Below are 27,074 nucleotides of genomic sequence, written 5' to 3'. Positions count from 1 at the left end.
TTGAGGTAAAATTAGTAGACACTGGTTAGAGCAGTTTATGAGTTAGAAAATTTAGATTACAAGAAGCATACAATTCCATCCTGATTATCCATTATTAGTCTCTTCTATTAATGTAATTAATTTATCATCGTTGATAACCTAATGTCCCTACTTTGCCCTAGAGCTCTTTCTTTCTGTTGAACAATTTTCCAGGCTATAAAACTCACAACAGCTATGTTATATATGTACCATGTCTACATCATACAGAATAGTCTCACTGCCCTAAAAATTCTATTATGAAATTTAAAAATTACACAGGAAAATTGTTTGTTAATATTGTTTTTGTAATATACCACCAAATCGACACTAGAGCGGCAGGTCCCCTACAATCCAGACATCCCCCAGACCTGAAGGGACCAATCAACAGCTCTCTGCACCGAAATGCCGTGGGAGGGAGAGCTAAACCTTCAGAGGGGCAGACACGCCTGGAAAGTCAGAAGAGACTACACTCTGCCCACATTTCTGACTACAGAAGAAAACACCTAACGCCATCTGGGACCCCGGTGCACAGGGGCTCCAGAAAAAGGCAGTGCAGGTCCTCCTGGTTGCTGCCTTCACAGAGAGCTCAAAAGCAGCCCCCCACAAGCAACTTGAGATGCGGGACCACAGGTAAGACCAACTTTTCTGCTCTAAGCAACCTGCCTGGTTGACACAGGACACAGTCCAAAAAGAAGAGCTGAAGACCAGTAGGCAGGAAAGAGTACAGGCCCAAAAGCAGAACACTCCATTCCCACAACTGGCTGAAAAAAACAGGAAAACATGTCTACAGCACTCCTGACACACAGGCCCATATATAGGAAGGTCTAGCTACTGTCAGAAATAGCAGAACAAGGAACACTAGTGACAACCTGATGGTGAGAGGCAAGCACAGGAACCCAAGCAACAGAAACCAAGCCTACATGGCATCATTGAAGCTCAATTCTCCCACCAAAACAAACACTGAATATCCAAACACACCAGAAAAGCAAGATCTAGATTTAAAATCGCATTTGATCATGATGTTGAAGGATTTAAAGAAAGACATTAAGAACTCCCTTAGAGAAATGCAGGAAAACATAGATAAAAAAGATATAGAGAGGAATCACAAAAATTCCTGAAAGAATTCCAGGAAAACACAATCAAATAAGTGAAGGAATTAAAGTGGAAATAGAAGCAATAAAGAAAGCACAAAGGGAAACAAGCCTGGCTATAAAAAACCAAAGGAAGAGACAAGGAGCCGCAGATACAAGCATCATCAAAAGAATAGAAGAGAGAATCTCAGGAGCAGAAGATACCACAGAAATCATCAACACAACAGTCAAAGACAATGGAAAACGGAAAAAGCTACTGGGCCAAAACATAGGAAATCCAGGAATCAATGAGAAGATCAAACCTAAGGATAATAGGTATAGAAGAGAGTGAAGACTCCCAGCTCCAAGGACCAATAAATATCTTCAACAAAATCATAGAAGAAAATTTCCCTAATCTAAAGAAAGAGATGGCCATGAATATACAAGAAGCCTACAGAATTCCAAATATATTGGACCAGAAAAGAAAATCCTCCCATCACATAATAGTAAAAAACCAAATACACAAAATAAAGAAAGAATATTGAAAGCAGTAAGGGAAAAAGGTCAAGTAACATATAAAGGCAGACCTAGCAGAATCATACCAGACTTCTCACTAGAGACTATGAAAGCCAGAATATCCTGGACAGATGTCATACAGACCCTAAGAGAACACAAATGCCTGCCCAGGTTACTGTATCCTGCAAAACTCTCAATTAACATAGGTGGAGAAACCAAGATATTCCATGACAAAACCAAATTTACACAATATCTTTCTACATATCCAGCCCTACAAAGGATAATAAGTGGTAAAGCATAACATAAGGAGGCAAGCTACACACTAGAAAAAGCAAGAAACTGATAGTCTTGGCAACAAAACAAAGAGAAGAAAAGCACACAAAAATAATCTCACATCCAAATATGAATGTAACAGGAAGCAATAATCACTATTCCTTAATATCTCTCAACATCAATGGTCTGAACTCCCCAATAAAAAGATATAGATTAACAAACTGGATACGCAATGAGGACACTGAATTCTGCTACCTACAGGAAACACACCTCAGAGACAAAGACAGACACAACCTCAGAGTGAAAGGCTGGAAAACAAGTTTGAAGCAAATGGTCGGAAGAAGCAAGCAGGAGTAGCCATCCTAATATCGAATAAAATCAATTTCCAACTAAAAGTCATTTTAAAAGATAAGGAAGGACACTTCATATTCATCAAAAGAAAAATCGACCAAGATGAACTCTCAATCCTAAATATCTATGCTCCAAATACAAGGGCACCTACATACATAAAAGAGACTTTACTACAACTAAAGCACACATTGCACCTCACACAATCATAGTAGGAGATTTCAACACCCCATTCTCATCAATGGACAGATCATGGAAACAGAAATTAAACAGAGACATAGACAGACTAAAAGAAGTCATGAACCAAATAAACTTAACAGATATTTATAGAATATTCTATACTAAAACAAAAGGATGTAACTTATTCTCACCACCTTATATTACTTTCTCAAAAAATTGACCATATAATTGGTCATAAAACAGGCCTCAACAGATACAGAAAGAGAAATAATCCCATCTGTCCTATCAGACCAACATGGGCTAAAGCTGGTCTTCAATAACAATAAGGGACGAATGCTCACATATACATGGAAGTTGAACAATACTCCACTCAATGATAACCTGGTCAAGGAAGAAATAAAGAAAGATTAAAGACTTCTTAGAATATAATGAAAATGAAGGTACAATACAACCAAATTTATGGGACACAATGAAAGCCGTGCTAAGAGGAAAACTCATAGCTCTGAGTGCCTGCAGAAACAGGAGAGAGCATATATAAGCAGCTTCACAGCACAACTAAAAGCTCTACAACAAAAAGAAGCAAATATACGCAGGAGGAGTAGAAGGCAGGAAATAATCAAATGCAGAGCTGAAATCAACCAAGTAGAAACAAAAAAGACCATACAAAGAATCAACAGAACCAAAACTGGTTCTTTGAGAAAGTCAACAAGATAGATAAACCCTTAGCCAGACTAACAAAAGGACACAGAGAGTGTGTCCAAATTAACAAAATCAGAAATGAAAAGGGAGGCATAACTACAGATTCAGAGGAAATTAAAAAAATCATCAGATCTTACTAAAAAAGCCTATATTCAACAAAACTTGAAAATCTGGAGTAAATGGACAATTTCCTAGACAGATACCAGGTACCGAAGTTGAATCAGGAACAGATAAACCAGTTAAACAACCCCATAACTCCTAAGGAAATAGAAGCAGTCATTAAAGGTCTCCCAACCAAAAAGAGCCCAGGTCCAGACGGGTTTAGTGCAGAATTCTATCAGACCTTCATAGAAGACCTCATACCAATACTATCCAAACTATTCCACAAAATTGAAACAGATGGAGCACTACCAAATTCCTTCTCTGAAGCCACAATTACTCATACCTAAACCACACAAAGACCCAACAAAGAAAGAGAACTTCAGACCAATTTCCCTTATGAATATCGATGCAAAAATACTCAACAAAATTCTGGCAAATCGAATCCAAGAGCACACCAAAACAATCATCCACCATGATCAAGTAGGCTTCATCCCAGGCATGCAGGGATGGTTTAATATACGGAAAACCATCAACGTGATCCATTATATAAACAAACTGAAAGAACAAAACCACATGATCATTTCATTAGATGCTGAGAAAGCATTTGACAAAATTCAACACCCCTTCATGATAAAAGTACTGGAAAGAATTGGAATTCAAGGCCCATACCTAAACACAGTAAAAGCCATATACACCAAACCAGTTGATAACATTAACTAAATGGAGAGAAACTTGAATCAATCCCACTAAATTCAGGGACTAGACAAGGCTGCCCACTCTCTCCCTACTTATTAAATATAGTTCTTGAAGTTCTAGCCAGAGCAATCAGACAACAAAAGGAGGTCAAGGGGATACAGATCAGAAAAGAAGTAGTCAAAATATCACTATTTGCAGATGATATGATAGTATATTTAAGTGATCCCAAAAGTTCCACCAGAGAACTACTAAAGCTGATAAACAACTTCAGCAAAGTGGATGGGTATAAAATTAACTCAAATTAATCAGTAGCCTTCCTCTACACAAAAGAGAAACAAGCCGAGAAAGAAATTAGGGAAACGACACCCTTAATAATAGACCCAAATAATATAAAGTACCTCGGTGTGACTTTAACCAAGCAAGTAAAAGATCTGTACAATAAGAATGTCAAGATTCTGAAGAAAGAAATTGAAGAAGACCTCAGAAGATGGAAAGATCTCCCATGCTCATGGATTGGCAGGATTAATATAGTAAAAATGGCCATTTTGCCAAAAGCGATCTACAGATTCAATGGAATCCCCATCAAAATACCAATCCAATTCTTCAAAGAGTTAGACAGAACAATTTTCAAATTCATCTGGAATAACAAAAACCCCAGGATAGCTAAAACTATCCTCAACAATAAAAGGACTTCAGGGGGAATCATTATCCCTGAGCTCAAGCAGTATTACAGAGCAACAGTGATAAAAACTGCACGGTATTGGTACAGAGACAGACAGATAGACCAATGGAACAGAATTGAAGTCCCAGAAATGAACCCACACACCTATGGGCACTTGATTTTTTAAAAAGGACCCAAAACCATCAAATGGAAAAAAGATAGCATTTTCAGCAAATGGTGCTGGTTCAGCTGGAGGTCAACATGTAGAAGAATGCAGATCGAACGATGCTTATCACCCTGTACAAAGCTTAAGTCCAAGTGGATCAAGGACCTCCACATCAAACTAGATACACTCAAACTAATAGAAGAAAAACTACGGAAGCACCTGGAACACATGGGCACTGGAAAAAATTTCCTGAACAAAACACAAATGGCTTATGTTCTAAGATCAAGAATTGACAAATGGGATCTCATAAAACTGCAAAGCTTCTGTAAGGCAAAGGACACTGTGGTTAGGACAAAACGGCAACCAACAGATTGGGAAAAGATCTTTACCAATCCTACAACAGACAGAGGCCTTATATCCAAAATATACAAAGAACTCAAGAAGTTAGACCGCAGGGAGACAAATAACCCTACTAAAAAAATGGGGTTCACAGCTAAACAAAGAATTCACAGCTGAGGAATGCCAAATGGCTGAGAAACACCTAAAGAAATGTTCAACATCTTTAGTCATAAGGGAAATGCAAATCAAAACAACCCTGAGATTTCACCTCACACCAGTGAGAATGACTAAGTTCAAAATCTCAGGTGACAGAAGATGCTGGCAAGGATGTGGAGAAAGAGGAACACTCCTCCATTGTTGGTGGGATTGCAGACTGGTACAACCATTATGGAAATCAGTCTGGATGTTCCTCAGAAAATTGGACATTGAACTGCCTGAGGATCCATCTATACGCTCTTGGGCATATACCCACAAGATGCCCCAACATATAAAAAAGACACGTGCTCCACTATGTTCATCGCAGCCTTATTTATAATAGCCAGAAGCTGGAAAGAACCCAGATGCCCTTCAACAGAGGAATGAATACAGAAAATGTGGTACATCTACACAATGGAATATTACTCAGCTATCAAAAACAATGACTTTATGAAATTCATAGGCAAATTGTTGGAACTGGAAAATATCATCCTGAGTGAGGTTACCCAATCACAGAAAAACATACTTGGTATGCACTCACTGATAAGTGGGTATTAGCCCAAATGCTTGAATTACCCTAAATGCCTAGAACAAATGAAACTCAAGACAGATGATCAAAATGTGAATGCTTCACTCCTTCTTTAAAAGGGGAAGAAGAATACCCTTGGCAGGGAATAGAGAGGCAAAGATTAAAACAGACATAGAAGGAACACCCATTCAGAGCCTGCCCCACATGTGGCCCATACATATACAGCCACCCAATTAGACAAGATGGATGAAGCAAAGAAGTGCAGGCTGACAGGAGCTGTATGTAGATCGCTCCTGAGAGACACAGCCAGAATACAGCAAATACAGAGGCGAATGCCAGCAGCAAACCACTGAACTGAGAATAGGACCCCCGTTAAAGTATCAGAGAAAGAACTGGAAGAGCTTGAAGGGGCCTGAGACCCCATATGTACAACAATGCCAAGCAACCAGAGCTTCCAGGGACTAAGCCACTACCTAAAGACTATACATGGACTGACCCTGGACTCTGACCTCATAGGTAGCAATGAATATACTAGTAAGAGCACCAGTGAAAGAGGAAGCCCTGGGTCCTGCTAAGACTGAACCCCCAGTGAACTAGATTGTCGAGGGAAGGGTGGCAATGGGGGGAGGATGGGGAGGGGAACACCCATAAAGAAGGGGAGGGGGAGGGATTAGGGGGATGTTTGCCCGGAAACCAGGAAAGGGAATAACACTCGAAATGTATATAAGAAATACTCAAGTTAATAAAAAAAAGAAAAAGAAAAAAGATAGCATTTTCAGCAAATGGTGCTGGTTCAACCTGAGGTCAGCATGTAGAAGAATGCTTTATCAATCCATGCTTATCACCCTGTACAAAGTTTAAGTCCAAGTGGATCAAGGACCTCCACATCAAACCAGATACACCCAAACTGATTGAAGACAAAGTGGGGAAGCATCTCGAACATATGGGCAGTGGAGAAAATTTCCTGACCAAAACTCCAATGGCTTTGCTCTAATATCAAGAATCAACAAATGGGAACTCATAAAATTGCAAAGCTTCTGTAAGGCAAAGGACACTGTGTTTAGGACAAAACGGCAACCAACAGATTGGGAAAAGATCTTTACCAATCCTACATCTGATAGAGGTCTTATATCAAAAATGTACAAATAACTCAAGAAGTTATACCACAGGGAGACAAATAACCCTATTAAAAATGGGGTTCAGAGCTAAACAAAGAATTCAATGCCGAAAGGCTGAGAAACACCTAAAGAAATGTTCAAAATCTTTAGTCATAAGGGAAATGCAAATCAAAACAACCCTGAGATTTCACCTCACACCAGTGAGAATGGCTAAGATCAAAATCTCAGGTGACAGCAAATGCTGGCAAGGATGTGGAGAAAGAGAAACACTCCTCTATTGTTGGTGGTATTGCAGACTTGTACAACCATTCTGGAAATCAGTCTGGAGGTTCCTCAGAAAATTGGACATTGAACTACCTGAGGACCCAGCTATACTTCTCTTGGGCATATGCCCAAAAGAAGCCCCAACATATAACAAAGACACATGCTCCACTTGTTCCTAGCTGTCTTAGTAATATTAGCAGAAGCTGGAAAGAACCCAGATGCCCTTCAAGAGAGGAATGGATACAGAAAATATGGTATATCTACACAGCTATCAAAAACAATGACTTTATGAAATTCATAGGCAAATGGATGGGACCGGAAAATATCATCCTGAGTGAGGTAACCCAATCACAGAAAATCACACATGGTATGCACTCATTTATAAGTGGCTATTAGCCCAAATGCTTGAATTACCCTAGATGCACAGAACAGATGAAACTCAAGAAGGATGACCAAAATGCGAATGCTTCACTCCTTCTTTAAAAGGGGAACAAGAATACCCTTGGCAGGGAATAGGGAGGCAAAGATTAAAACAGAGGCAGAAGGAACACCCATTTAGAGCCTGCCCCACATGTGGCTCCTACATATTCTGCCACCAAACTAGATAAGATGGATGAAGCAAAGAAGTGCAGGCCAACAGGATTCGGATGTAGATCTCTCCTGAGAGACACAGCCAGAATACAGCAAATACATAGGCAAATGCCAGCAGCAAACCACTGAACTGAGAACGGGACCCCCGTTGAAGGAATTTTAGAAACGACTGGAAGAGCTTGAAGGGGCTCGAGACCCCATATGAACAACAATGCCAAGCAACCAGAGCTTCCAGAGACTAAGCCACTATCCAAAGACTATACATGGACTGACCCTTGGCTCCAACCTCATAGGTAGCAATGAATAGCCTAGTAAGAGCACCAGTGGAAGGGGAAGCCCTTGGTCCTGCCAAAACTGAAGACCTAGTGAACGTGATTGTTGGGGGGAGGGTGGTACTGGGGAGAGGATGGGAGAAAAACCCATATAGAAGTGGAGGGGCAGGGGCTAGGGAGATGTTGGCCCAGAAACCGGGAAAGGGAATAATAATCGAAATGTAAATAAGAAATACTCAAGTTAATAAAGATAAAAAATACTCATTCCAAAAAGAAAAGAAAATATGCCACCAAATCTCTTATAAGAAGTAGAGTACAATTAAGTTCAGAAAAATTGAGTCGGTTTGCATGAGCATCATGCACCTGGTTTTTCCTCTTTCTTTTTCACTCTCATTGTTTTTGTGTGTTTAATTTTGGGAGGATCTAATTTGCTTGTTGGTGGGGTTTAGGTTTTGGGGGTATGTTTCTTATTTTTCTGTTTTCCCTCTTTAAAAGACAATTGGAAAAGAAAGGCTTTCCAAGGTGGTTCTTTGCTTGGTGTAAAGTTAAGTTTTGTCAAGTATAATGGTTCAAATTTGAAGTGTTCCTTGTAGTCACTATTGTTTTAACTTATGGTCTTCAGATGGTTGGATGTGATGTAACTTTCAGATCATAATATCTAGCTGAAGGAAGGGTTGCTTGTATTGAGCAAGCTTCACCTCAGTTTTTTCTCTATAGACTTATGAGGAAGCCATATTTTAACGTTTCTGCCACCTGGCCCAAGCTGGATCCAGCCAAAATGCCTAGAGATACACTGTATCCCTAAAAAGTGTGAGCCAAATAGACTCTCCTTTCCTTACTTATATCATTTCTGTATTTTTCACAGAAAAACATAAGAGTTCCTAGTAATCAAGCTTGCCAACACTCGGAAGAAGGCTTCAGTTTTGGGGAACCAATGTCAAAACAGTATCAATAGTTCCCTTAGGCCAACTAATAGCAGACCATGCTTGTTTCTTAGAAATTGAGAAAGAAGGAAGTTTCTGTGGATCCTTTTACTCCCCATCTTCACTTGCATTCACATAACATGTTGCTTTATGTCTTCTGTCAACCATCTTTAACAGCCTTTAACTTCTTATGTCATTAAACTACACATAAACTTGCTTCAATTTTCTTCGGTACATTAATTAATTCTCATTTTTATTAGGCAATATCATGATCTCTAGACAGAATGAAAACCATTTTCAAGTCTGTTTTATTGAAGTAAAAAATTGGATCATCTGAAACTCAAAGCCATTTCATAGAATATCTGAACAACAAATGCAAGTTTAATCACTGTAGGAACACTCTATTTAATGAAAATACTGTAGCAGCCACTCTTGGAATTTACATCTTGTCACTGTTACTAATCTTGATCCTCTCTGTTTGACTCTCACCTTACTTTTAAAGATCAAATCTCCAATCTTCACCGATATATATTTTATACCGTTGTTCTTTCTCTCTAACTCTAATTGTCACTTGTATAAAAATTCCTCAGAGTTACTGTGATGAACATTTGAGTTGTTTAATTGTTTGCTCTACATTGGCCTAATGAACACTTTCTCCAGTGTGATTAAAAATAACATCATCCCCAAGTCTCTGCACTGCACTTTGATATTCTGCCTTCATTTCATCTCTAAACTTAAAAGCCATGTTCTATGTCTTTAAAGGACATTTAAAAGAAAAATTGCCTCTGAAAACATCTGCAACTCCTGTTATTTGCTTTTCAGGCCAAGGATGTCGGCAGTAATGAACAATTTAGAAACACAGTTTGCCATATGGATGCTGTAGCAGTTATTCGCTCTGTTGCTAAACATAGGGTGTATTCGATAGATATAACAGTTTTCACATTGGCACAGAGAGTAACAGATTGGCCAAGGACTGCTAAGCAGGTGCTGTCTGTGATAGCAAGTAGATTTACAATCTTCTCAGAGCTTCATACTCCATAAAATCTTTCAAGAGATACAGCAATGCTTAAGATAAAAAGTATGCTCCAAAATTGCAGGCTTATCTGACCTGGACCAGCATATGAGTAGAACACAGTTTCTTTAAAACATGATGTTTCTTATTCTGTCTCATGCGTACTGTCCACAGTCAGGTCCATTGTGTATTATATTGGAATTATTAAAAAATTCTCCTAAATCCAATCCTCCAAAACTTTTTCCATCAGTAAAATTAGGGATTTCACAACAGAGAAAGGATACATCCTTGTTCTAGTTACTTCTAGTTTCTGTAGTAAAACATCAGGACCTAAAACAACTTGGGAAGGAAAGAGCCCATTTGCATGCAGGCCTCATTCCAAAATAAAGTGAAGCCAAGGTAGGTACATGGAGACAGGAGCAGGAGCAGAAACAGTGCAGGTATGATGCTTACTGGCTTGCTCAGATTGTGTTTTTATATAACACATGGCAGACATCCAGAGGCAGCCCTCCCATATCAGTCATTCAAGAAATTGCCCCACAGGCTTACTCTAGCAAGTCTGGTGGAGGCAGTTCTTCAGTTGACATTTCCTCTTCCAAGGTAGTTCTAGCTTGTGGCATGATGACACAATTTAATCAGGACACACACAGTCACATGGTCAAGAATCTGTAAAGGCCACAAAAGGATCATGAAATGCAAACACTGATATCTTGTGAAAATTCATGATCTAAAACATTGACCTTTATAACCAAATTGATGTTTATTTTAATATTTCAAAATGTCATACATATCAATCTTATTTGCATATGAGTGTGTAGTTTGATTGAGAATGTGCTGTACTTTTGAAAACTGCAATTAGGGCTTGGTGTTCTTTCTTCTATGGGAAGATTGCACAAACCAATTAAATACTCCACTGAACATCAAATAGTACTGTGTACATTACACACAGGCAAAAAATATACATATATCTGACATGACAGAGTATAAAATTCAGATCTCTAAGAACTGGCAGTTAATTTATTTTCAAATTAAATTTTAGAAATCATTCCATTTATTAACATTCCAGGCATTGCTCCCCTCTTGTTACCCCTTTCACAGTTTATCATCCCATTCCTCCTCCCCCTTGCCTTTGAGAGGGGACCCACCCCAAGATCAAATTTAAAAGTGAAATAACCTGTTCATAATTAATTATTTCATTATTGAGTAATATACTCATAATTTTCTCATTTAAGTAAAATTTGTATTAATAAATGAAAATCTGTTGTTAATAGAATAGGTATTTTATGCCTTTATCATTTGGCTAAAACACACATATACCCAACTCTGAGTTTGATATGTTTAATATAGAAATTAAATGGTTACCTATTTTGTCATTAAAAAAGAAAAAAATACTATTGTTTAGCTAAAGCAGTGGTTCCCAATCTTCCTAATGCTGTGACCCCTCAATATAGTCCCTCATATCATGATGATCCCTAACCAACCATAAAATTATTTTTGTTGATAATACTATGAGTGTAATTATGTTACTCTTATGAATTGTAGTGTAACTATCTGATAACAAGAAAAAATTAAAACCAAATCAACTGTTTACTTTTACAAAGAACTTTCTGCATCCTATTAGAGAATATTACGATAGCAGGGGATGTTATTTGTAGAACTGTAACTGGCCACATTTCCTTTTTTTTCCTTGTTCTTTTGTAAAAACATGTTAGTTTCCTTGTACAATTCTTTGTCGCTTTTATTCAAACCTCTGCTTGACATAGGACACATTTACCATATTTTATGAAAAAAAAAGCGATTCCCATAGTTTCTCTTCCTAATATGGTATTAAATGAAACCCTTATTGAGCCTTAGTGGGGTGATGAACATAGGCCCTGAAGCATTTGTTCTCAAGAAAATTTGTTAAGGTAGAAGTTACTAAACTATTTTCTCTGCTATTATTCATACTTTTGTGGACTGAAATCATATTTAAAAGATGCTGTTAGAAATAATTAGAGGACCTCTATGGTAGAGTAAAGGGAAGGACTGAAGGAACTGAAGGAGATGGCACCCCATAGGAAAACCAACAGTGTTAACTAACCTGGACCCCTGAGAGCTCTCAGAGATTGAGCCACCAAGCAAAAGAGCATACAGGGGCTGGTTCGAGGGCCATAGCACTTACACTGGAGAGGACTGCCTTGACGGACCTTAACTGGAAGGATACACCTCATTCTGTAGAGACTTGTGCCCTACGGTGGGGTAATACTAAGGGGGAACTCTAAGGTGAAGGGGAGCATGGAGGGGGAAAGAACTCTTGGAGGATGTACTGGGAAGGAGCAGCATTTGTGTAATAAATAAAATCATTAATTTTTAAAGGGAAATAATTAGAGAATACTTCAGTTTCACTCAATGCATAGTGCGAATCAAAGTCTTACAACAAAGGCCCTTTATGACAGATTAAAGGCAGGAAAGTCATCTCCCTCCCTTTTATTAATCTCAGTTTCAACAAATGAATGAGGCCGTTAGTCCTGTTAAGACTTCCTAGACAGTCTTCTGCAACACACATGTACCTCCATCTGCATTTTATTTTAAAGTGAACTACAACAATACTAGTAAATTTATGGTTTTCCTTTTCTAAAGGAAAATTGAGAAACTCTAATGTAATTCATATGAAAGTAAAGAATGACTCTTGAGACTTGTGTAGTTGTAATTGGTAAGAGAAAAGAGCAGTGTTTGAGTGTTAAGTGGATCCACAGCTAATTTTCTAAGACTGTGAATGTTTTACCCTGTGTCTATGTTCAGAATCTACCCCTTTAGACTTACATGGGCTGAAAAGGAGAAAAGCATATCTTTAACAGTTAAATGTGACTTTGCACTTATCTTTCCACGAAATGATAGAACAAATTCTGCTTTCTCTTAACACCAAAAACTTAGGGTGTTCATTCTCCTCAAGTCACCTAAATAAGATAGTTGTCTTCATCTGATTTTTCCTCTTTAATTTAATTTTTGATATTAAAATGTAATTAGAATGTTTCTCTCTTCCCTTTCATGCTAAAATCTTCATTTATCTCTTCCTGCACTTCAAATTTATGTTCTCTTCATTCACTAATTGTTATTACATTATATATGCATGTAAATATATATAAATTCAAAATATAACCTATTCAGTCATATAATATTACTTGTATGTATGATTTCAGGGCTGACATTTAGAACTAGACAACCATTTATTATATTCTTCCGTGGGTATGACTCCCTTTCTCCCTCTCAGCTTTACACAATTGTTTATAGTTCCTTGCATAGCATTGATGTCTGTCTATTTTGGTGACTTCATTGGTATGTCCATATTGAGTTCATGTTTGGCATCATGTTGATAAAACTTTATGAGTCTAGCTTGTGATATAATTGGGAGACACACTCTCATAACAAACTCTTCTGGTTCTTTCAATCTTTCTACCTCCTCTTCTGCATGATTTCTTAGCCTTGGGTAGGAGAGTTTTGTAGACATCTCCAATTGGACTGGGATTCAAAAATCAACATTTTAATTGGTTTGGGTTCATAAGTAAGGCATTTAGTGGTATAGACATATGTTTTTATACTCACACAGAAAATAAAGGTTAAGTCTTTTCCATATCCCAAACACAGTATATTTTAAAAAATCTTATTACTCATACATAGTTAGAATTTCTTATTTATGTCATATTCAGTTTCTAACATTTTACATCAATCTAAATATTCAAGTGTATCTTTAACTCATCTACAAGTCTAAATATGATAATCATATTTAGCTGACATCACTTTAGATAGGAAAATAAGTCATTTACAAAGATCACAAAGAATTATTTTCTAATTTTCTATGCCCATGCTGGAAAATGGAGGAATGACATTAAAACATAGATGCAAAATATTATTTCTAGCTAATTTTTTGTAAGAGAAACTAACTGGAGATTATATATGAAAGTAATACACACATGCTTCTGTAGGTAAGGAAGCTTAAAAGATTCATAGTCTCATGTAACATTTTAAAAAATACAATAAAAGGCTTCTTCAATTAAAGTGAAGAAATGACCTTACAGAAAAGAAATAGGCACCATGAAAGAGCATATCACAAAATAAGGCCGTGGGAACACTTTTCAGTCCTCTGATGGGATTTGCAAAATACAAACAGGTTGGCTGTACTGCTCCAGAGAAAAAAAAGAGAAAAGTCCCAGATTGAGGGTCCAAGAAAAATGAAACTACTAGGGTATCACTAAGTTGCACACATTCATAGGTAATTTAGGCACTTCAGACCTTGCAGTCAATTAATGACAAACATGAAAAACTACGTGGAATACATAATACAATCATCAATGTCAGAAAATGGTTGTCTAAGAAATGAATTGAAATTATAAGTACTTTATAGCTTATTTTGTTTTCCTTACTATGTATAAAAGTCTACTTTTCCTTTGAACATTGTTCTTCTGCAAGTACAGTTGTGTTTCCTCATGCCATTCTAGAACCTTTATATTCAATCATCTCATCAACTAGAGACAATAATAGCACATTCAGAACTTGCAGATAAGTTAAAAATACATCTGGAGAACATTTAATTGCTATAATATTGTTTGAAAGTAAACATGAATGATATTCAATAAAAATTTAACTCTGTATAGGCTATAGGCTATTAAAAAATACTATTGTGCTTGGGGTATAGAGAGACATATAAAGAAAAGACTCAATCCTTATTTTCTGTGTGAGCATCAGAATGTACACCTACACCATTAAATATCCTATTTCAATAACTTTAGGGTAAAGAATCTCTCTCTTTGCTGTTATGTTGGAGTGTATGTGTGTGCATGTGTGTGTGTGTGTGTGTGTGTGTGTGTGTGTGCATGCACACGTGTATGTGTGTGTGTCCACGTGTGTGTGTGTGAGTGTGGTATGCATGTGAGTATGTAAGTGTGCATTCCATATGCCCAAGCATTGACAGCAGAAGAGGATGCTATCTTTTTGCCATGAGACAATGTCTTTCACTGAACTGAAAGTTTGCTGTTTAGACTATAGTAACCAGAAAGATACTAAAACCAACTTATCTCCAATGGTTACAGGCACACACACATGCCTAGATCTTTTCCCATTAACTTATTTATTTATTCATTGTACATCCTAATCGCAGCCCAGCTCCTCCCAGTCCCCCTTTACAAGCGAGCTCCTCCTCCCACTCCTTCCCCTTTTCTCTAGGTGGGGGAGATCCCTCCTGGGTACCACCCCACCCTGACACAATAATTCACTGCAGGACTAAGAGCATCCTCTCCCACTGAGACCAAACACACAGCCTATTTAGGGGAACAGAATCCATATTCAGGAAACAGAGTCAGAAACAGCTCCCACTCCAGTTGTTGGGGGACCTACATGAAGACCAAGCTGAACATCTGCTACATATGTATGTGCATCTACATACAGCCAGTCTATGCTCCTTGGTTGGTGATTCAGTCTTGCGGAGCTCCAAAGGGTCCAGGTTAGTTGACTCTAATCCACATTCTTCATTCTAACTTATCTGGCTCCCTCAATCCTTCCTCCAACTCTTCCACAAAACTCTCTATTACATTTGATATCCTTGATATCTTACTGCTACAAATGGTAGAATATTGCCCACTCCTGGATTATTTTGGAATAAATAATGTCCTAAACCTGACAAATAAATACTTAAGAGTTAACTGATTCCAACGCTTTGAACCCTGTTACATTATTACCTCTGTGTAAATCCTCCATGTGCTGTATGTAGACCTTAGCTGTTTAATGAAGTGAATAAATGGACCGAATAAAATAAAATTCCCTGAAGTTATCATAAATGAAGAATCAGGCATTTAGAAGGGAGCTGAGGAATGGTTGAGTGGGGATTCTCCCCTTTGGATAAAACACTGGCAGTATTGTCAAAATTAGATTTCAGAATCATAGAATTAAACCACAAGTTGTAACAATCTAGGCGGTATCTACTGAAGAAAAGATGATAGAATTATTTAACATCAAAAGACATTTAAATTCCACTTCCTGCCCAGCTTTACCATAACCTGAAATGCGGCATCATGCCTGTATCTTCCAAAGAGCAGACATCTGGAGCTCTTTAGACAGTGTGCTTCCAGAGAGAACTGTTCCTGTGCGGCCTGTTTGGAAGCTACAAGTTACTCGATAATTGACTTGCCTAAGAACACATTTGGGTACCGTCCTAATTTCCTGGACATTTGTTGAAAACAATCAGAAACCGATTTTGCCATCTATTGTTCTAAACTTCAAGTTATTCTGTACAATATAGTAAACAGATCTGAGCTTTTAAAAACTCTCTTGTGTTCTGAGAACTATGGAGGTTATGTAGGAGTGGAGGATTATGGGCATACCCAACCGAGACTGAAGCAGCCAGTTCTGGTGCTTGGTATGTGCCCTGTACTAATAAGAAGAGAAAGCCAAGGCAAAGAGGCCTATCCTCCAAAACATAGAAATTCCTTGATAAAGTAGGTAAGTAGAGGCTTAAGGAACTCAGAAAACTACTGTCCAACAATTCTCACCTGAAAGCTTACAGAAAAGATTGCAGTGACATGAAAACATTGTTAGCTTAGTCATCAACAAAGAATAAAACAAATAATAATAATAATAATAATAATAATAATAATAATGAAAAGTAAAAAGTATGGATGGGAGGTAAATGTGTATATGGGACTGGAACAGTAACACCATACATTGTCTAGCTAAAATATAAATATAATTACGTGGTATTCCTAATATTCAACAAGATTTTAGGAGTCAGTTAGAGACAGAAAAACATCCCCTGGAAAAGAACAATAGAATGTCTCTGAAGTAACTCATAGACTATATTTATTAGACAGTCACAAAACCACTACAAATTTCAGATTAAAGGAAGTAGACTCCATCTTTTCCTTTCCTTCTTGCCTTACAGAGCCTGAGAGCAACCAGAATTGGTTCCACTTGGTCTTTGTGGAGTATGAAAATAGACTTTTACATATATTCAATCACATGCATTTTCTATATTCATTAGAATAAATTTTACATACTAGCTATTGTCACTGTTCAAAGGATATAATGAACCTTGAGGTTTTACATCCAGATTTCCAGAGTAACTGCCTTTGGTGTTGCACATCTATGAACAAATAAAGAATACCTAAATGGAAAGCACAGAATTACTTGAAAATATTTTAAGTGAGCATCTATCAGCTTTTATGATGTTTTTCTCTCTTTTTTATTAGGTCCTCCAGTTAATGTCACATGCAACATATTCATAAACAGCTTTGGCTCCATCGCAGAGACGACTATGGTAAGCCCATCCACCCTGTATCAAGTTTCATACTGGGTTAATTTGCAATTACATTAGCGAGAATTTACCACTTAATTTTATGGAATGAGATTTTGATAAATGAAATTAGTGGAATGACTAAATTGCTCTAAACTGTAAATAATGATAGCTGTCTAGAAATGTCCACCTAACTGGAGAATTAAAAAATTACAAATAATATTGGAACTTCCTAATTCAACCCTATACTATTAAATTCCTATTTTAAATTAAAACTTTACCAGATTATTTATTTCCAGTGCACATTAATAGTCACGGTATGCATACAAGTAAATACCTTGATATTTAATTACTCTGCATGCTTACAGTCTACTTATACCAATATTTATGTATCTTCCTAAATTCATTTTTCAAGTGAAAAAAGTGCTTTCCCAAATAATAATAAAGATTTATAGTAGACACTGGTTGTAGAGGTACAGGCCTTTAATTCCAGTTACTTAGAGTCTGAGGCAAGAAGATCACAGGTTCAAATGCTATGTGGCATCCGGAGTGAATTGCAGGCTGCCCTAGGAAATGTAATGAAATGCTATCAAAATGAAAGAAATAAGTAAATGAAAAATACAGCTGGTGAGATCCTGCTTCATGTCAGTGCTAATCCTGGCACTGAAGACTTAGGCTCAGAACTCTACCAAAATCAAAACCAACCCAAAACTAAAATAACCTACAAATCTATAACTGTTGTATATTTTACATTTATAACTGTGGCTCCATTTTTAGATTGCAATCTAAGAGAACCATAGAAATTTGTTAATAAGGCCCTAGAAGAGAAAGCTAATCATTATAGATCAGCTTTGTTTGTATTACTTTTTATTAATGTAAAATATTGTGTTTTATTTTCTTGTTTGATCTATAACATTAACAGAGAAGATTAGCTGATATACCAAGACAAAAATATGTCATTGAACTCCTGAGGAACTGGAAAATTACTAAACAGCCAACATTTAAAAACAAGTGTTATATGATTCTTTCAGTACCTAGTTATACTGCTTTCTTAAACTTTCAAGAATAAAATCGTATTAGTATCCCAGGTAGTCTTAAATCAACTATGATATAAAATACTTGAAAATTATCTTTTTTAAATCTATTATCAGAAAATTCCAATCGTTTATACATTTCAGACCAATATAATAATGAAATTTCTTATGAAATATATCTGATTTGTAAGTGATAGACTGTGAGATTCTTTTTCTTTCAGTTGTTTAGATTTTATACACAAAGGAAATGAATTCATCTCCAGAGAAGGAGCACTTTAGCTACCATTTCCGTCAAATAGATGCAATATTTCCCATTAAACAAAATCTCCATGGTCCCCTCAAATACAATATAGTTATAAGAAAAGCATTATTGAAAAATAATGTGATTCAAACTTTTAGCATGATAAAGGTTTGTAGTCACCTTTAATATAGCATATAAATCCATGTATATTAATGTAGCACAGATAATGTTATTTTTTATATAAGCACAGTGTCAAGAGTCTATCTTCAAAGTAACTGCAGTTGTTTCAGACTAGCATATTCTCAACTCACACTGCTCTCTAGCTCTAACTCAGTTCCTATATGTATATATGCTTTCTCTAAATCAAACGAATACTACAACCAGCCTTTTCTCGGTGTGCTTCCTGAGCTTATATTTATATTCTCCAAAAAATATCTAATTTCTATTTCTTCTATACTTGGATTGCAATCCTAAAATCCTGGAATTGCATTTCCTTTTATTTCTCCTGTGCAAGATTGCTTCTAGAAAATATCTCTCACAACAGTAGTTGGAAAAGTTAGTGAAGTAAGTTCATAGGAAGTGAACAAAATAGAGGAACTCTGAGAGATGGGTTCCTAGAGATTTCTGTTCTGTATGAAGTGATTCTTCAGTCCATCACTAGCCTACCCTTCATAGCTAACAATATGACTGTGTTGACTAAATTTGTTACTATTCTGTATACTTTTCGCAAATTATAGTAAACTTATTGCCATGGCAGGCATGGCTCACTTTTATGACCTTCTAAGTGCCTAGCAAACATTTTCAGTTCTATGTATGCCCCTCACATTTTGACATTCATGAGCAAACATAAGTAGAGATTAATAAACACCCCAAAGATTAAGTATTCATTAAATATTTTGCATTAGTGTCTTTCTTTTTCTTCTATGTTACTAAATAGGTGAAGCCACTGTTTTCATTCAAATGCTGATGAGATGTTTTAAACATTTCATACTATCAGCCATTATAGCAGAACTATGGTGCTCCCCATTCCATACCTCCTTGCCTGCCACCCTGTCTCCAAGAGGATGTTGCCACTCCCTCACTCCCATGCAGCCAAACATCCCCACTCCCTGGGGCATCAATTCTCTAGAGAGTTCGGCACACATCTTCTCTCACTGAGAACACAAGTCCTCTGCTGTACGTGTCAGGGGCCTCTTATCAGCTTCTACATGCTACCTGGTTAGTGGAGATCCTACTACAAAAGCCTATAATCAACAAAACTGGAAAATCTAGATGAAATGGATGATTTTCTAGACAGATACCATGTATCAAAGTTAAATCAAGAGCAGGTAAACTATATAAACAGGCCTATATGCCCTAAGGAATTAGAAGACATTAAAAACTTCCCAAGTTGGGGGGGCACAAAAACAAAAACAGGGCCAGATGTCATAATACCAATATTCCTCACACTATTCCATAAAATAGAAACAAGAGAAACACTACATAATTCATTCTATGAAGCCACAATTACTTTGATACCTAAATCAAAAAAGGACCCAACTAAAAACAAGGGGGGAACTTTAGACTAATTTCCCTTATGAATGTCAATGTAAAAATACTCAATAAAATTCTTGCAAACTGAATCCAAGAACACATCGAAACAATGATCCACCATGATTGAATAGGCTTCATCCTAGAGATTCAAGGTTGGATCAATATACGAAAATCCGTTAATGCAATCCACTATATAAACAAACTCAAAAATATCACGTGATCATCTCATTAGATACTAAAAAAGCATTTGACAAAATACAACATCTCTTCATGTTGTAAGTATTGGAGAGATAAATAATTCAAGGCCCATACCTAAACATAATAAAAGCTATATACAGCAAACCAACAGCCAATATCAAATTAAATGGAGAGGTACCTGAAGCAATCCCACTGAAATCAGCATTCTTTCCCAACCTATTGTATATAGTACTCAAAGTTCTAGCTAGAGCAATTAGAAAACAACGGGAGAAGAAGGGGATATAAATTGGAAATGAAGAAGTTTAGCTGTCATTATTTTCAGATGATATGATAGGGTATATAAGCAATCCCAAAAAGTTCTAGAAAACTTCTATAGCTGAAAAACAACTTCAGCAATGTGGCTGGATATAAAATATACTCAAATAAATCAGAAGCCTTCCTTTATACAAATAACAAATGGACTGAGAAAGAAATTAGTGAAATAACACCCTTCAACATAGCCACAAAAAATATAAAATATCTTGGGGTAACTCAAGCATTTGAAAGATCTGTATGACAATAGCTTCAAGTCTCAAGAAAGAAATTGAAGAAGACCTGAGAAAATGGAAAGATATCCCATGCTTATGGATTAGTAGAATGAACATTTTTACTATGTTCATTCTACTAAAATCAATCTACAAATTCAACACAATCATCATCAAAATCCCAACACAATTCTTCAAAAATATGGAAAGAGCAATTCTCAAATTGATCTGGAAAAATATCTAGAATTCTGAAAAAAGAGTTTTGTGTGAGTCACCATCCCTGACTTCAAGCTATACTACAAAGCAATAGTGATAAAAACTACATAATATTGGTACAGAGAGAGACACGTTGATTAATGGAATAGAATTGAAGACCCGGAAATAACCACATACTTAACAAACACTTGATCTTGACAAAAAAGCCAAAAATATACAATGAAAAAAAAAGAAAACGTTTTCAATAAATGGTGCTTGTTTAACGTAGTCTGTATGTAGGAAAGGGAAAACAGAAACATATTTGTCACCTTGCACAAAGCTCAAGTCCAAGTGGATCAAGGACCTCAACATAAAACCAGATACAATGAATCGAAGAGAAAAGAAAGTGGGAAAAAGCCTTGAACTCATTGGCATAGGCAAAAATTTCCTAAACAGAACTCCAATGGTTCAGGCTCTAGAATCAGGAATTGATAAATGGGACCTCATGAAACTCGAAAGCTTCTGTAAGACAAAGAGCATAGCCAATATGACAAATAGGCAACCTACAGATTGGGAAAAATATCCTCACTAACCCCATATCTGATAAAGGGCTAATATCCAATATATATATATATATATATATATATATATATATATATATAATTCAAGAGGCTAATCACCAAAGATGAAAAATGGGGTATAGAAGTAAACATCAGAGGAATCTCACAGGGATGCTAAGCTCTTAAAGAAATGTTCGAACTCTTCAATGATCAGGGAGCTTTATGTTTAACTAAAGGTGTTTATGTAGTTTTTTAGATATGTATCTATAGCAGTATATGAAATTGATATATCGTCTTAAAAACCTAGCAAGAAAACAATTGACATCTATCTTTTGACACGTGTTAGAGAACAAGAAATTTCTCTCATGTGGTGAAAATCAGTATTCACTCTTTAAACATATTTTTTTGGCAACACTGAAAGAGTAAATATATTTTACAAAGTAAAAAGGAAAACTAAGGTTCTGTTTAGACAGCTTCTCATGTGCATTTCTATGCATTCATGTATAACAAAGATTTGAAGAAAATTATGAAGTCATTGTATTGTCAGAGAACTGTCAAATGGTTCAATGTTTCATTTTTTTAAACAAAAGCCAGGTTCAATATTTTTCCTGATATAAGTATGTACTTGTAGAAATTACTTTAGATCATCTAGCAATTAGACTGTTCAAGTCTTTAAAAGCAATATGGCAAAAAATTACACACATGTTAAAGGATCTTTAAACTATTGATTCTTTTAAAACATTTTCATCAAATAATTTTAGATATACCAAGATTCATAGGTAATAAGAACTAATAAGCTCATCACCATATTATAAAATTGAATGTAACAGACTAATCATAGTTATTTACTTCAGTCTAAAGAATACTTAAAGAAAGCATTTCATGTCAATAAATCAGTCAAAAAATCAGTTTCATGGTGTTTTTATGAAAATATAAATCAAATGATTATACAGAACTATGCACAAATTTTATTTTCTTTGCTCAAGTTTATGTTTTTGGAGATTACCCAAACTTACATATAAATTATGTTATTTAATTTTCCGTGTGTGTGTGTGTGTGTGTGTGTGTGTGTGTGTGTGTTTGAAAGTATTTTAATGTTTGATTATATGTGACAAAATATACATACATATTTATACACGGGTTTCCAAAATAACTGTCCTATACTACTGTTAAGAGCCCATAATTTTGAAGAAGAGCAAGTCAGGTGCACAGGAGATTTTGGAGGGAGGAAAGGGAAGGGAAGAATCAAGTGCTTATTCTGATATATTCAGGATTTTGGACAATTTTAGCCCAATTGTCATCAAAGAGAATTCATTCAGCAATGGATGGAAACAGAGGCAGAGACCCATAGCCAAAGAAGGATTGCAGTAGTCAGAGGGGTCAAGGACACCACAAGGATAATAACAGGATCATAGGGACTGAGAGAGAATGGATAACCAAGGAGACTGCATGGCTCTGATCCACACCTTCTGCAGATATGTTGTAGTCTATAACTTGGTATTCTTATGGGAGTCATAAAATTAGAAGCAGGTGCTGTCTCTGACTATATTGCCTGCTTTTGGGTCCCATGTTTTTCATACTAGTTTGCCTTTTTCAGGCTTAATAGGAGTGGAAGTGCCTAACACTACTACAACTTGATATGCCATGCTTGGTTGATATCTCTGGGAGGCTTTCCCTCTTCTGAAGAGAGGAGTAGATGGGGGGCATAGTGACTTGGAGAAGAGAAAAGAAGGGAAACTATGACAAGTATGTAAAATAATGATAATAATAATGATAACAACAAAATAACAATAAAGAAAATATATAATCTCAATAAATCTCAATAAATAAAACATTTTTATTTTTATTAAATTATTTTATTTATTTACACTTATTTATTTATTTTCACTTCTTGATTCCCTCTCCCTGAATTCTTCACCCCAATCCTTCTCCCCACACCCTCTGAGAAGGTGCTGCTCCATTTGCCCACCCACCCCCACCAGCATCCGTCATCCCTGGGGCATCAAGTTTCTACAGGATTCAGTGCATCTTCTTGCAGTGAGGTCAGACAAGGCAGTCCTCTGCTACACATGTATCCAGGGCCACAGACCAGCCCACATATGCCCCTTGGTTGGTGGCTTAGTCTCTGGGAGCCCTGAGAGGCATGGGTTAATTGACACTGTTGCTCTTTCTATGAGGTTCCAATGCCCCTCAGCTTCCCCTGATTCTTCCATAGGGGCCCCGAACTTAATTCAATGGATGGCTGAATGTATCTGCATTTGTCTCAGTCAGCTTCTGGTAGAGCCTCTCAGAGGACAGCCATGCCAGGCTCCAGCCTGCAAGCACAATGTGGTGTCAGCAATAGTGTCAGAGTTTGGTGTGGGCACACGCGATGGATCCCAAGTTGGGCCGGTCACTGAGTGGCCTTGCTTTCAGTCTCTGCTCTATTTTTGTCCCTGCATTTCCTTTAGAGAGGAACAATTCTGGGTCAAAAAATTTGAAGAAGGGTGGGTGGCCCCTGCCGCAACTGGGGGCCATATCTATCTACTTGAGGTTGTCTCTTCAGGTTCCATCTCCCCACTGTTTGGTATTTTTGGCTAATGTCGTCCCAACTGGGTCCTGGTGGCCTCTCACATCCCAGATTTCTGGAACTTCTAGAGGTTCCCTGTGCCCCTCATCTCACACTGCTGCATGTTTTGATTCATTATCCTGGTCCTCTGGTGTTCTCTCCTCGCTCCTCCCATACCCAATCCTGCTCCACTTCTTTTCCTCCCCTTTTCCTCTTCCATCTAAACTCCTCCTGACCTCTGTCTCCCATGATTATTCTGTTCCCCTTCTAAGTGGGTTTGAAGTATCCACACTTGGGCCTTCTTTCAAAAAACTGAACAATACCAAATTTTAAAAATATATAATATGATTTATAGAAACAATAGAAGCATTAAAATTTATACATAAATAAGAATTTATAAAAATTCTGGGTAGAAACTTATCTCTTAATTAGATAAATAATTTTTATACTAAATAAAAATGTGTTAAAATATGAGATATATTTTTGATCTGCATTTTATTTTTTTTATGTTTCCCATAAACATTAATTCCTGAAAACTTGATAACAGAAATAAGATGATATCCCCATTGTTCTGTTAGTGCTCAGAGCCATGGCTTAATGAATGCTTTTGGAGCTAAATCACACAATATAGGTGAATTCCGAATGAAATTAGTTATTTCTCACACTTACATTTCCCCAAACTCCCAGTTTCTATTTTTCCACTTTTTTTAAAATTGAAAATAGATTCTCCTCTTATTTTTGGTCTGAGTCTTCATTTTTTTATTGGATTTTTTAAATTTACATTTCAAATCTTATCTTCTTCCCCAGTTTCCTATACATCATAAACCCCTATCCCATGCCCTCTTCCCCTGCTTCCATGAGGGTCTTCCCTCACCCACCCATCTACCCCTTCCTGTCTCCCAGCCCTGATATTCCCCTACACTGGACCATCAAGCCTTGGCAGGACCAAGGACTTTTCTTCCCATTGGTGCCCAACAAGGCTATCTCTGCTTTTAGTTTTTCCTTGTTTTCAATTTTTATTATTTTACAAATAATTGATTTTTTATTTTAGAAATTAAAACATAATTACACATTTTCCCCTCCTCTCTCTCCTTCGAACCATATCCATGTACACTACTCTCCTACAAATCCATGATCTATATTTTATTGTTATTTTATCTATTTTCCCTAAATATACAGATGCAGCTATCTCAGTGTGCATTATTTTTCTCGTATGTGTATGTCTTACATAAACAATTCGGTTCCTCTGCCCTAAGAACTATTCGTTAGTTTTCTTTCTTCTTTATCTACCACTGGGCCCTCGTGAGATTTCCCCATCCATGTTAGCATCTATTGGTGTCATCCTTGTTAAGGTCTCATTTAGGCATCCATGTTGTTGAGTCTTCATGGATATAGCTTCTCTGACATTTCTAGGAGATGGAATTTCACAGAAATTTCATGTTTTTTGTCTTGCATTTCCCTTACACAAACATTTCATTACTTAAAAATATGCCTTAAAATACATTTTAGGAACCCATTCATTACTAATACAGTAGAATGACTATATTCAGCTCTATGTAATATGTTTTAATTTTAGCAAAAAGCACACAAAAATATTTGTAGAAATTTATCCTGGTGTTAAATAACCTTTGTCTCCAGTAGGCTGAAAGTTTCTGCAATTTCTTCCCAAAGTATGGACATCTAGGGTTAATAGCATGTTAAATTCTACATTATGATAATAATGATTTATGTATTTTTCATATATTGCTCCTTTAACTAAAATTTATTTTTCACACTCTTAAAAGACTAATGGCTTAACATACTTTCTGAAAAAGTCCTAATACAATGATACACATAAACAATAAAAATTAAATATTCAATCCATGAACACAATGACTCTGTTATTTATAATTTCCCACTTACTCTCCCTTTTCAGTTACTCATTAATTAATAATGTTTTAGGCAGCCATATATTTTACATTTATTCTTAGATATTTATATATTTATTAAAGATCTTTTATAAACCATTTTTATTATAGAGTAGTTAATAACTAATGAAATTTTGTAAAAATTATTTGAGTGTGTATGTGCATGTGTATTAAAGTTATATTGATATCTCATCTAATTTTATTTAGAAATGTTGTCATTAAGAAAATAGAAAACATTTAATCCTAGTGAGCATGAGAGAGAACTGGACACCTTATACTCAGTTGTAGGGAATGTAAATTAGTCCAGGTACTAAAGAAATCATTAGGTGACTGCTCAGCAACTAAAACTAAGACACTTTATCACCAAATTCTGTGTACTTACCAGAAGGATTCCAGGTCAGCATGTCACAGATATATAAATCAGTGTTCACTGCAGCACTATATACAAGCGCCAAGTTACAGAATGACCTGAGAAATCTATGTACCAATGTAGAGTGAAAATATATCTGTAAGAAGCTTAGTTAACCTACAAAGAAAACTGAAATTATCTCCTTTCCTTGAAAATAGATATACCTTGAGACTATTGCATCAAGGAAAATAAACCATACTCAGAAAGACTAGTAATGTATATAATCTGTTTTTGAAGATTATTTTTACAAATATTATATTTTGCACATGTATACTGCCACATATAGGAGAAGGTACCCAAAGGAATTAGGTATATCAATGTAAGTTGTAGGAGGAAATGAGAATTAATGTAGTTGAAGTCTATAATATACTTGTATGAAGATATCTATAGAAACCATGACTATGTAAAGTATCTGTGCAATTACTACTTTAAAAATTTGTAGCTCCCTCTTAAAAAGCACATTAAATGTTACTTTCCTATAAAGAATTTTTATCAGACTCAGGTTTTTTTGTTTATTAAGTTTTTTCACAAAACTATTTTATTGTGGATGTATGTGTGTGCACATGTATGCGTGCATGTGCGTTTCTGTGTATATATCTGTGGATGTATATGTGTGTGTCTGAATACCGTTACAGTTATGTGAAGGTCAGAGAACCACTCTCTACAGTAAGTTTTCTCTTTCAACCTCTGCA

General features: G+C 36.3%; 1 protein-coding gene across 2 annotated transcripts in view; it reads left to right on the top strand.

Moving 5' to 3' along the window:
- Positions 1 to 27,074, top strand: part of Glra3 (glycine receptor, alpha 3) — a 646,799-nt gene that overhangs the window by 43,430 nt on the left and 576,295 nt on the right. For both annotated transcript variants that reach the window (XM_063274983.1, NM_053724.5), the window contains exon 3: positions 17,190 to 17,257. In XM_063274983.1, the coding sequence (XP_063131053.1) occupies positions 17,190 to 17,257 (68 nt within the window). The remainder of the gene's footprint in view (positions 1 to 17,189; positions 17,258 to 27,074) is intronic.

This window comes from Rattus norvegicus, chromosome 16, assembly GCF_036323735.1.
Source record: "Rattus norvegicus strain BN/NHsdMcwi chromosome 16, GRCr8, whole genome shotgun sequence".
Lineage (NCBI taxonomy): Eukaryota > Metazoa > Chordata > Mammalia > Rodentia > Muridae > Rattus > Rattus norvegicus.
The sequence above is the reverse complement of the archived record's forward strand: the minus strand, read 5'-3'. Positions and strand labels throughout refer to the sequence as shown.